The 12,153-nt window shown below is 38.4% G+C and overlaps 1 protein-coding gene across 2 annotated transcripts in view; it reads left to right on the top strand.

The window, feature by feature from the left end:
• POLA1 (DNA polymerase alpha 1, catalytic subunit) overlaps positions 1-12,153 on the top strand; it is a 205,541-nt gene that overhangs the window by 127,917 nt on the left and 65,471 nt on the right. For both annotated transcript variants that reach the window (XM_064473896.1, XM_064473904.1), the window contains exon 35: positions 10,854-10,970. In XM_064473896.1, coding sequence (XP_064329966.1) covers positions 10,854-10,970 — 117 coding nt within the window. The remainder of the gene's footprint in view (positions 1-10,853; positions 10,971-12,153) is intronic.

Here is a 12,153-nt window from a genome sequence, read left to right as displayed (position 1 = left end):
TACTGAAAGAACTCCTAGAAAGTATGCTTATGGGACAGAATTTTGTTGTAGGCTAAATCCTTTCAAGTTTATGTATGTTTTTCATAATATCAGAAGAGAACTAAGTTTGCGTCTTTCTTTGGGTGTTTTAGATCAGAGCAGTTGGGTGCAAAAGGTGAGCTTTGCTTTTCATAATGGCTGCCTGTAACCCACATCAGTGCTTCTATCATTCTAGTATCATTGCTTTTTCAAGATAGGACATTTTGTGTTCTTCTGAGAAACTCAGGTAGTATCTATTTTCCCTCTGATGCTTTCTTTAAGGTAGCAAGTTAGTGTAGCTACATTGTGCCCAATTACAGTTTGTCTAGTTGTTTTGGACCTTCATAGTCTGATCCTTCAAAGGTGTGTTTCCCATTGACTCCAGCTGCCTTTGAGTCAGTTTGGGCTGGCAGTTTTCCAGTGGGGAACTGAGACAAAAGATACGAGTGTCTCTGAGAACAGGAGGTTTCAGTAGATATTATTTTGGAGAGGGTATCCTTCTCTTTTACCAGCAGTACTGTCTCATTGGGTCCTAAAGTGATCATTTGCCTTCTACTAGGAAGTTGTTGGCTAAGACGCTTCAATTCGATAACACCCTTTAATGTGGTTCCTGCAGTAATAATACTGGATATACAACCAACCATCTCCAGGATCTGTACTGCTTTCAGGTAGTACACTTTCAAAAGCAAGTCATATATCCTTGTTACTATTCTTTCATTTAAGAGATAGTTTTGTATTTTTCCTGAAAGATTGTGTCTATCCGTTAATCAGCCTGGATAATGCTGAATTCAAGAGGAGCAGAATGAACCATCCAGGAGAGGAATTTCCTTTCTTTATAAGAGTTCTTTATCCACTCCTTTCCACAGCTGAATTCAGATCAGTTATATAGGCCAAAACTCAAGAAGCTCTGAAAATGAGGAGGTGCTTCGAAAATAAATTGAAATCGTATCTTCAACTTCCATTGAAGTGAGGCAGCATGAAATGGAGTGTGAAATGCTGTGGTCCCTGTTTACTTTTTCCCTAAATTGGATGATCATGTAGCATCAGACTCTAAAAATACTCTTACTGGGAAATGTAACCTATTTTTTTCTGGATGAGGAACTAGCTACAATATTCGTTGTATAGAAAAAGAAAAATTAATGTGAAGTCAGTGGCCAAGAGTGAGTTGATAAAATAGTTCCTTATCTTTGCTTGTGATCCGAATAGTCATATACCACACAGGATCTATGATCAGGTCTTTTAATGTACTCTGGTTAGCTTTATGTGTGAATTTCAGGAATAAATTTCAGTTGTTGTTACTGTAATAGTTACTAAAGTTATTTGCATTGCTGCTTGGAATTTTAAGCCAAATGTACTCAGCACCTAACAAAATACCTGAGAACATGGAATAAGCACTCCTGGGTAAGGGATTTAAGCTGTAGGATAAATTTATAAAGGAATTTATGCAAACCTAAGGTGCTTCAGCATTCTAAGCATATGCTGCAATATCTTTCCTTTCAGCCAGAACAAGCTTGGCAGCATGTTTAACATGGTACCTCTCCCACTTAAAAAGACAGCCAGCATCAATAATAGATTCTTGACCCAGCTCCTTTTATAAAACAATTTATTTGAAGAGTCTGTGAAAATATTAAGAGAGTTTATTGTTGGGTGATGATTAAATGTTACCGCTGTTAGGATACCAGTATAAAGCCTTAAAACAAAACATGCTTAAAGATCATCTTTGTTTCACATACTCAGATGTGAGTATAAATATGTTAGATACTTCAGTTTTAAGAGATCTTTGGCTTAAAAGTTTCAGTTATGCCTGGCAGTTCAAGAGAGCTTGCACACACTCTTCATTTTGAAATTCTTTTACATTTTTAAATTCTGGGATGAAATTCAGACATATCTTTTCTTTAGTAAGGGATCTCTTGAACCTAACATTAGGGCTTCTGACTTAGTACAGTTTGATCTCTTTGTAGTAACATATTAAAGACCCTCTCCTGAGGTAGTCTATGCCAAGGACGCATGGAGCCTCTGGGCCAGTCACGATGGGGTGCTTTTGCCACTCATTCCCAGTTAGGCTCACTTCGGCCTCCAATACAGTTAGCTCTTGGGATCCCCCTGTCACTCCAGCAATGCTGATGGGTTCTGCCCCTATATAGTTTGATGGCATTAGGGTGCACTGTGCGCCGGTGTCCACTAAAGCTTTATACTCCTGTGGGTCGGACGTGCCAGGCCATCGGATCCACACAGTCCAGTAAGCCCGGTTATCCCTTTCCTTCACCTGGCTGGAGGCAGGGCCCCTCTAGTCCTGATCATAGTATTCGTCACTCACTTCTTGTAAATACAAATGACAAGTGTCTCTATTAGGATCAGAAATAAAATCAGCGCTTCTACTCCTCTGTAATTTCTTGTTAAAATTTTGACGCAGTGGAAAAGAAGGTTGGGATTACTAGTATATCAATAGAATGTCTATCCATATACTACTTTGAGATCTAAGTATGTCTGAACCTATTTATTGAAGAGGCTTTGCAGGTCCCCTAGATTTTCCTCAAAGACAAAATGAGACCTGCCTCATGGTCTTAAAGATATATTTTTTTATTAGTGCTTGGTATCTGGTTTGCTTGTGGAATATTAAGCCCTGCAGGATCCTGAAAAAGTTGCTGACCCAGAATTCTCTATCACTGATTGCTTCTAACTCCATTACTCTGGTTTTTAGGGTTGGTTTGCATGATTCTTACCAATAGTGGGCCTGCTTATTCCTTATCAAGGAGATAATAATTGACAGGAAAAATGTCAAGAGTCAAGAAGCTCCACCTGTGAAGCTGCAGGCCCACCTTCTATTTCTAGAGTTAGCTTCTGGTATAGTTAGCTCTTTTTAGTATAAAAGAGCTAAACAAAAGCCTGTTTCCTCAGAGAAATTGGCAGTTGCATGATTTTATAAAGGCTTAATTTCTGATGGTGGTCCTTTTGCTAGGTAAGGAAGGAAGGAAGCCTGATGGCTCGTTTTCCATATATGATTCTCTTCTGTGACAGGATATTCTTTTTTGTTTCTCTCATATTTCTTGCTGACAAGATTATCTCCAAATTTCACCTTGATGAAGATTTTGTCTTTTCTTTCCCCTGCCCAAACAGGGTGGGTGACCAAGAAGCAGGTTTTTAGACATCATGAGGTGTTCCTTTTATATGTTGATCCAGTCTTTTATAAGTTCAGATCATTCAGTCTCCAGGTTGTTTGTATTAGTAACTACAAGTTCCAAAGGAATGGCCATCTCTGCTCAGGCTATCTAGGACATGCATAGAGTTCACCAAGTCAGATGTCTTAAGATACCCCCTGTTTGGAGCCCTCCTGATCAGTGTTCTGCACTGAGTCGGCTTCGCTAGTCTCACTGATAAATTACTCCATCCATAAGATTGATCAAGCTTGATTGATCAAGATTGATATAGCTTTGTACTTGCTCTGGAAGGACAATCAGGATGAAGCAGCTAGCTGGAAGTAGCTAGAGACAGTATATGAAGCAGGGAGGCACCAGGATACTGCAGAGTTACTTTTCCTGCAGATGAGAATAGTGTTTCTGATTATACCCATCCTAGCCTCAACAAGTCCTCTGTCTTGAGAAACCCTTTCAAAAATTGAATGAGTCTATGCCTTTCTTGTGTCTAGCAGCAGTAGAATTGGTTTCTTTATAAGAGAGGTCTTCTGGGGTTTTTACCAGGTACATTTCCCCATGAAAAACTGGGATGTTGCCTGAGGAACCTGAGTTATGCTGGACTTCACATTGCTAAGTGACTAAAGTTTCCCATGTAAAATCTTATTTCACTATTTATGATAGCATCCCTGACCTGAGGGGATTTCTTCTTGGGATTCTAGCAGTGGCAGGTAGGTGTCACTCACGTCTGTGTTGTCTCCTGAGATTCCAGTGCATGACCTTAGTTCTCACACTGTCAGATTTTCATTGCTGGTGAGCATCACCCAGATGGTGCAAGTGCGTTGGATCAAGTCAGTGTTATTACTAGAGTATTTATTTTGTTCTGAACAGACAAAAAGATTAGAAGTTGAAATTACTTTAAAGTAATTGGGTTTCTGGTACACAGCACACAAACTTTACAGCAATAGCTCATCTTTAAGTTGATATTGACACCACCTTTGGCGTTTCAAGTGTTAAATTGTTAAAATTGTGATATAATTCTCAAAAGATGTACCCACTACTAATAGTCAAAACACATGCCAAAGAATGTGCAATAGAGGTTTTGGCTCAAGTTCTAATTCCTGAGGTGTTGTATACTACTAAGGAACATTTGCCTATCTGCTCCTCCAAACATTCAGGTATTTACAGAAGACAGACAGGTGGAATGGGGAGAACACACCTGTGATGTAGAACAAGTTATTGCAAGGGGAACTGATAACTTTCAGGTCACTGAGTCAAGTCCGCCGTTGCCACAAGAAACTTCATATAATATATTTCATGAAATGATCTATCTTTTAACATTGCAGGGGGTATCAGTAGATTTTAGAGTTTATTCAGTAATGCAGTATTGGTGGAACCTCATTCTTCCAGGGGATCTAAAGCCACTTTGACCAGATTTGCCCAGTTAGGCAATGCTATCCATAATAATGAACATTGGCAGGAAGATCATGTTTGAAGCTTCTGACCTTGGAATTAGTGGAAATAATATGCTTTTGTAAGAGTAGTCTGAAAGGAGACGTGTTTGAAGTTAGAGTGACTTGATTAGTAACTCACAATGATGTCTGAATCGGAAAATTCTTGTGGTGTTGTCTCTCACGTTCAGCCTTCCAAAAGCTGTTTTGCTGATCACTGATACGAATAGCAAGTTTATTCTGGTTGACTAGGAAAGCGTGTCCAGGTTGTGTTCCTACACCTCCCTTCTGGTGGGTTTGGTGATTTAAGGTGATAATTTCATCTCTGCAGTGAGGAAGACATATATTTTGGATCCAGTGTGCTTGAGGTTAGGTATTCCAGCCATGTGGAGATTGGACGTCATCCACCAAGATCCCATTTTCAAAAATTTACATTAAGATTGTCTTCAGTGGAGAGTAAGACTGTAGAGAAGCAACCACTAATTAAATTTTAAATTCAACTCCAAAGTGACTGACAGCGACCTCTGAATAATTTTTGGTGCTTGCATCTTCTTTTTACTTCCACATCTTTTCATTCTGTATGAACTTTTAAAGCATTACTGTCCCTCAACATCCAGACTGAAGGCAGGAACAGACAGAGAATTGAAGTGTTGTAGCGAAGCACATCCAGTCTTCTACTGTAGCAGGCAACCAAGCTACACTGTGAAATGTAATTTGTGAAAACTATTAAGATAAAGCTCAATAAATGTATGTTGTTGACTCCTGCAACTTCTGTTTGAAAGGCTGTTCCAAAACCACTTGCCTCTGTATTTTGGGGTAATATTTATAATGCTGGTTGATCACCAGAATGTGAGAGGCTAATTCTCAAGAACAGACTTACAAAGAAAGAAAATTACTTTTGACTTGCAAATTTCTCCCATTAGCTACAGTTTGTGGACATAGTGCTCTTCAGGGATTTTCTTCTATATTGTGCATTTACTTCAGGGCTCTTTTGCATACATTTTTTATATTTTTAAAATGAGCTAAGCATTTGTAGACAGAATGTTTGGAAATGCCAGTTCTTCTTTTTTTTTTCCCCTATCAACTTGTATTTCATTTCCCACAGTGTTGCAGATACCAAGTAGAACAAAACCAAAGGTTTCCTATTATGATTTTGTTTGATCTATTGCAAATTAATTTACAGACTTAGCAATAGCTGCTGGGAAATGAAGGATTGGTTTTGTTTGGTTAGTGAAGATGACAGGCATGGATCAAATAAGGGTTAACAATAATGCACTTGAACAAATTGAATCAGAATATAATGCATGTATTGAATTTGATTGCAACATGCATGTCCATGGAAAAGTTTTTTGTTTAAAACAAATCAAGGCTATGGCTTAATTATCAAAGCAAAACAAGAGACATAAAGAGCTACATGTTCCTGATACTACTTTTTTCAAAAATAGCTCCCTTCACAGAGTTATCTACATGTTTAATTTCCATGCATAATAGCAACAGTTATTGTTGTCATTTGTTAAGAGAGATTAACAGATATTAAGTACAAACGCACACAAATAAGGCCTGAATAGAGAGGTGACAAAGAATAAAAGACCTCTTTAATGTTAATTATAACTGGCAGGAAGTCTATACAAATGGCATTAACTGTTTTCTGTATGAATTGAAGGGACATTTATTTAGTTACTATCTCTGCAACACATTTGGGTCTTTTATTATAGGCAACAGCTTAGATCTCCATTTGTTAAATATAGTTTATTGAGAAATGTACCATTCAGTGAAAGTTGTGTGTTTTGATCATTATTTCTCAGTAGTTGAAAACAAGTGTATAGTAGTAAGATGTTGGATTTGAATGCTTGTTTTTATCCTAAGCTATCGTTTTTAGTTTAAGCAGGGTTATCAGTCTTTTTTTCACCTGTATTTTGTGACCAGCAAAGTTCCCAGCACTTCCTTCAACAGTGACTGCATTAGAGCAAAACAATTGCATAAAGAAACTTGCTTCATCTGTCATTATTCAGTGGTAGTTTGGGTGGACCATCTATGCATTCCCTTATAAGACAATAGAAGCAGTACCTTGCAAGCGATGTAGTCCTTTGTTTCTTAATTGTTAGCTAAAAATGCCAATAGGTGGCAGAAAACACACTGTTACTTTTATCATGCATTATTTTAATGGTTGTCTATTTTTGAGTGTTCTGCTCAACTGAAGTTGGGATGCTGCTCCCATTCCAGGCTTTGTTTTTTCAGTTGCTCTTGCGTTCCCAAACTAAATACTTTACTACCTGGCAGTTTCCATGCTTTGTTTTTCTAGTATAATAAATTGTTTTAAAGTTCAAATGTAGTCATTTAATATGTTTTGAGTCATAAGTGTTCTCTTTGTGCACACAGAATCTTTTCATAGTTACAGCTGAAACAATTACGGTCTTAAACAGGAGCATTTTGGAATCGGTGAGGACACCCTCCACACCTCCCCCTGCCTGGCTGTGTATTTTAAGGCCCTGTTTGTGTCAGGCTGCTACCAGATGTTCCACGGGAAGATAGAGATGCCATATAATAAGCAAATATGGCATAAACAGCTTTCCATACAGAGCGTAGCTTTTGTCTCTAAGAATTAACTTAATGGAAGATCTGGGACAATTTGTTATCCTTTCCAGAAATGTTTTTGTGTTTTCCCTTACAGTGGCTCTGATGACATTCTCAGTACTCACATAAAGTGCGTGCCTGAAGATCTCAATGCTATCCTTGAGTAGCTCTTCTTGGTAGAAAGTTATTCCATGTCTATTAAGATTGAGTTATTTAAAAAATGTGAGGCAACAGATTAACACTTTTCTCTTTTAGAAATAAACTTTAGGTTCATTTGCAAAACCAAGCTAAGGACTAGCTTTCTTACTTGAAGCTCATTTGTGTCTGCTGACTCCAGAAGACGCAGGTCAGGTGTCTATGTTAGGTCAGGTCCTAAATTAGGACTTCTCATGGTGAGGCATCTGCTGATGAAGTAGCTCAGCCTTGTTGAGCAATGTCTGCTTTCTAATGTCACTTGTGAAATATTTGTCATAAATAATTTGTATGTGACAAGGAGAGTGGCGCTAAGACGACTAGGGCAACAGTTGTGCAAGAGACCAAAATTAAAGGCACAGAAGACTTCTGAATTCTTGGAATTTTCTCACCTTGCAGTATTAAATATGTAATGATTTACATTGTTCATCTACAAACACAGTGGGCGGATACACTGACTGTACTGTTTCCAAAAAGCTTGCTCTGACATTAGATGTACCCTTCTTTTATTAAGAGAGTCTAGAGCAGGGTTTGCCTCATCCCAAAATCTGTTAGGTGAAATTGCTTTTTGGAGATGCTTTTTTCTTCCTCTGTTTACTATAAATGGATCACAGGGTGACTAGCTTAGGCTTGGTATCAGGCTTTTAGATATCCAAAGCTGGGTGAAATGGACCCTAGTTGCATATCTTAATGGATTCTCAATTCCTGCCTTACAGACTTGAGTACACATTTTAGGTAGTGGTATATACCTTGCTGTTGGTGTGAAGTTCCACAAAAAAATATCTTGTCTGCCCACATGGGCATAAAAGCTCCTCTCTGCTAGAGCATCTGGAAGTGTTTTGGTGGGCTTGGCACTGAGTGGGATAATACTGAGGATATGACATGGCTGGAGAAATGGTGAAAGAAGATAGGTCTCTGGAATAAATGCAGTTATTTGGAAAGGATTTGAGGTTTCATCTGAAAAAACAAACACAGAAAAACTGAATCAGACTTCTAGCACTTTTGAAAAGGTTATAGAAGAATATATTTTCAAGTTGAAGAAAGGGATAAAGCTGACAAACATGAAAGAACACAGTGTTCAGGTTATCTGATCCTTTAGAAAACAAGCTGTAAAACCAACCAAACAAAATATCTCTGCATATGCCAGTTAAAACTTTTAAGAGTAGACATAGTCAAATCCCATTTTAACAAGGTGTTAGAAAATGGACAGCTAAAGTTTATGTATTCCTCCACAAAAGTTCCAAAGCATTTGAAATAAAGTAACTCAAATATCTACCTTTAAACTAAGCTACTGACATAGTCCTATTGAGTCAGGATGCCGGCTTACTAAGGTACAAAATACAGATTCAGTTTTGGCCATGCCAGTGAGGAAAGAAAGCATAAGCCATGTCTTATTAACAAATTTGCTTTGCCAGCAAACCAGAATCTCCAGGAAAAGAAAGCCAGAAAAGGTATATAGTTGCAGGCTTTCATTATTGACTTGTAACCAAGATGGTGGTGGTGACAATAGTGCTCTGAGTGGAGCTGTGGAAACTGGAAGGGTAGGAAACTTGATAATAACCGGAAACCTGAGTTGCCACCGTGGAAATTAAGTAGAAGTCATTGCCAGAGCATAATGTTGGGACAGCTAGTTAAAAAGCCCAGCAAAAAGGGAAGCAAGCAAGTTTTTGAGTTGTCCCCTGATTTGTAAAATTTCTTTTAAAGTACCAGGAATCCTGGTGTGGTTAGATTAAACTTTGTGGGAGCAACAAAAACAAATTTTGGAAACAGAGGCAAAAATAAACGATCACTATTCCCAGCAGAGACATCAACAGCTGATATTCTGAAATGCAGAGTTTGAAGGTGCTGAGCTGCTCAGGGGTGGTAAAAGCAGGAACTGTTTGAGAGGAGTTGCAGCAAGACCTTGTGATAGCAAGTTGACTTGTCAGTTAACAATGGAAGATTAAATCCTCTGCCAAGTAATATTAAGTGATGCAGATGCTAAAACCCCAATCTTAATTTTGCGTACAATGTCTGTATTGACTTACTAGTGAAGAATAAAATTATAATTCTTGGATAATAATAAGTATCTTTCTGGAAATGACTGCTTAGTGCTCAAATGCTCAGTAGTGCTCCAGGGAAACAGAACTTGAGGAAAGAAAGGAGCAGAGAACAAGATGGTAAATACCATCGTGTTTATGTATAAATTCACGCTTGTCTAGCATGCTGAATACAGGGTGCAATACTAGTTTCATCTCCCTCCCCACTTGTCCCATTTTCCCCCACTCCCTCATTTCAAAAAGGACCTGGAAGAGACTCAGAGAAGGGCAACAAAGATGTGGAGTAGTTTCCATGCAAGGAACAACTAGGTAAATTAGGACTGTAGTTAGGAAGAGTTTGATTGCAGATGATATGATGGAGGTCTATAAAATCATGAGTGGCATGGAAAAGGTGAATGCAGAATGATTAGTCCTAGTCTCTCCTGGTACAAGAACTAGAAGGCATTAAAAATTTGTGTGTATGCGTGTTCAAGAAAAATAAAGTACTTTTTTATATAGTGTGTAGATGTGCAGGATGTTGTAGATGCTAAAAGTTTATATTAGTTCAAAAGCACTTGAAGTTCATTGGGATGGGAGCAGTAATGCATCCATCACCACTGGATATAGAGACAGTGATTCAGGAGGTCCTTGAGTCATTTCCAAAAGCTGGGAAAATCTTCTGGAAAACTCCTGTTGTGTGCTTTCTCTTATGCTATTCCCTAGGTATCTGCTATTGGTGGTTTTTAAAGAATGAGGTGTGGCATTGGTTTAACCTATGGTTGAACCTGGTACAAAAGGTACCTTACCAATCCCAGAAGCATTCTTTCTTTCATACTCTTAAGAGGACCCTTTTGCTTTATCTCCCTGAGCTGACATAGAGCAAACTGGCTCAGATTTTAGTTAATTTTAACTCAGCAAAATATTAGTTTTTCCTAAATGAGTCAGTTTATGTTGAAGTCTCGATAGCTTTCTGTAAAAAAAAAAAATATTAAAATAAAAAAAAAAAGCTTCTGGCTGTCATTAGAAAACCTAAAAGTTAAAACTGTTTTTTCCCCTCTAAAACGCAAGCAAGGAAATGGCACTTTACTTCAAAATTTAATTTGTTACAGGTCTCTGGGCTGTCTTGCTGTCTGGTCTACATAGTTGTATAAAGTAATTCTGTTATATGTTAGCATTGTCTGAAGTGGAGAAGCACAGAGGTTTCAGTATATTTCAACAAATGGATGGCTGCAGAGTGCAGAATGTGGAGCAAGAAGACTTCAGCTTTGTTCCCCAACATTGACTGTGTTACTTAAACAAGGTCCTTCACCTCTTTATACATATTACAGTATCAGCTTCACAGAGGACATTAAAGTTGGGATTTTGTTTTCTTCCTTGAGTATGGTTCATTTCTTAGGTGGGGTAAAAGGCAGCTATAACTTGAACTTATGGTAAAAATATATTTTCTTCTATGTCCTCCTTTTCTGCAGGGTTGGTTAATATGTGAGGACCCAACTTGCCAGCATCGAACCCGTCGACTTCCCCTGAGTTTCTCCCGGAGTGGACCTGTGTGCCCGGCCTGCAGAAAGGCTGTTCTGAGACTAGAGGTGAGTGTTTTAGGACAAAGCTTTGACAGCAGTGGAGCAGGATTCTCATGAAGCTCACCTCTCTCTCAACTCTGCCTGTCAAAGGTAGCAGGATTAAGTAGGAATTTTTAATTAGTTTATTAGTTTAAAGGGGACTGTTTATGCTTTTCCTACTCCCCGTTTAAGCTGTGTTCTCATTACTGTGAAGAGAGGATGCCATGCAGCTGCTGTGTTTGGAAATGTTCCAGCTGATGAGCATTTGGTCAGCAAACTAGAATTTGCTGGAATGTTTCTGCCAGAATACAGGTAAATTAAAATAGGCAAACAAAACGAACCTTCTGAAAGGAAAACTGCCTGCTTTTCTGCTGACTGGTTTTCACCTCACTGAATTTGCTAAGAAGCCGGAGGTGGGCTTTCATGTCATCTTTTGGGGGTACTCTAAGGTGGCAAGTATTTTCAGGAGATGAGAAGTTCTTGGTTTTGCACATTTGGATTTGGCTCCATGCCTGAAAATGTAGAAGCCTTTAAACCTCACATTGAGGTAGATTATCTGGCCTTCCAGAGTTCAGGACTGCCTACTCCACCCTAGCTGGTTCTCTTCGATTTTGAGATGAAAGGAAGCCGATCCTGCTTCATGTTGTAAAATTCTGGCAAAGGACTTCAATTTCTTTGTTATGAAAAGGAGGAAAAAAAAATTAGAAGTCTCGACGTTTTCCAGAATTTACATAAAACAACCAAAGAGAGAGAGATTCCATAAAGAAAATAGGGAATCTTTGACTGGGGTTTGTTTCAGGTTGTAGTAAGCCTTTAAAGTATCCTTACTTACATGAAACTTTCAAAAATCAAGGCTTTGAGGTGGGGCTGCTAAGTGAATGCTCTGAACAACAGTGTTTTGTTTACCACATGAGACTTTTTGGTCCTTCTTATTCAGTACTGCAGATGTAAAAAGTCACAAAGCATAAGCATCAGTAAAAATCAAGGCATTGTTAGGGAAAGACTGATAAAAGATAGGCATTTTTTGCATTAGTGGTAAGTTACTGTTGAAGAATATGAGAACATCAGACAATGAATGGCATTAAAAAGTGGGTAAAATGAGTGGAAGTTCCTAGTCTCCTAACGCAGGAATCAGGTGATATCACATAAAATTAAAAAGGAAGAAAAGCAACTCTGTCAGAGGAAAACCTTTCACCTATGCCATTAATCT

Source organism: Phalacrocorax carbo, chromosome 1 (genome assembly GCF_963921805.1).
Source record: "Phalacrocorax carbo chromosome 1, bPhaCar2.1, whole genome shotgun sequence".
Taxonomy (NCBI): Eukaryota; Metazoa; Chordata; class Aves; order Suliformes; family Phalacrocoracidae; genus Phalacrocorax; species Phalacrocorax carbo.
Note: the sequence above shows the minus strand (reverse complement) of the source record. Positions and strands in the feature narration are given on the sequence as shown.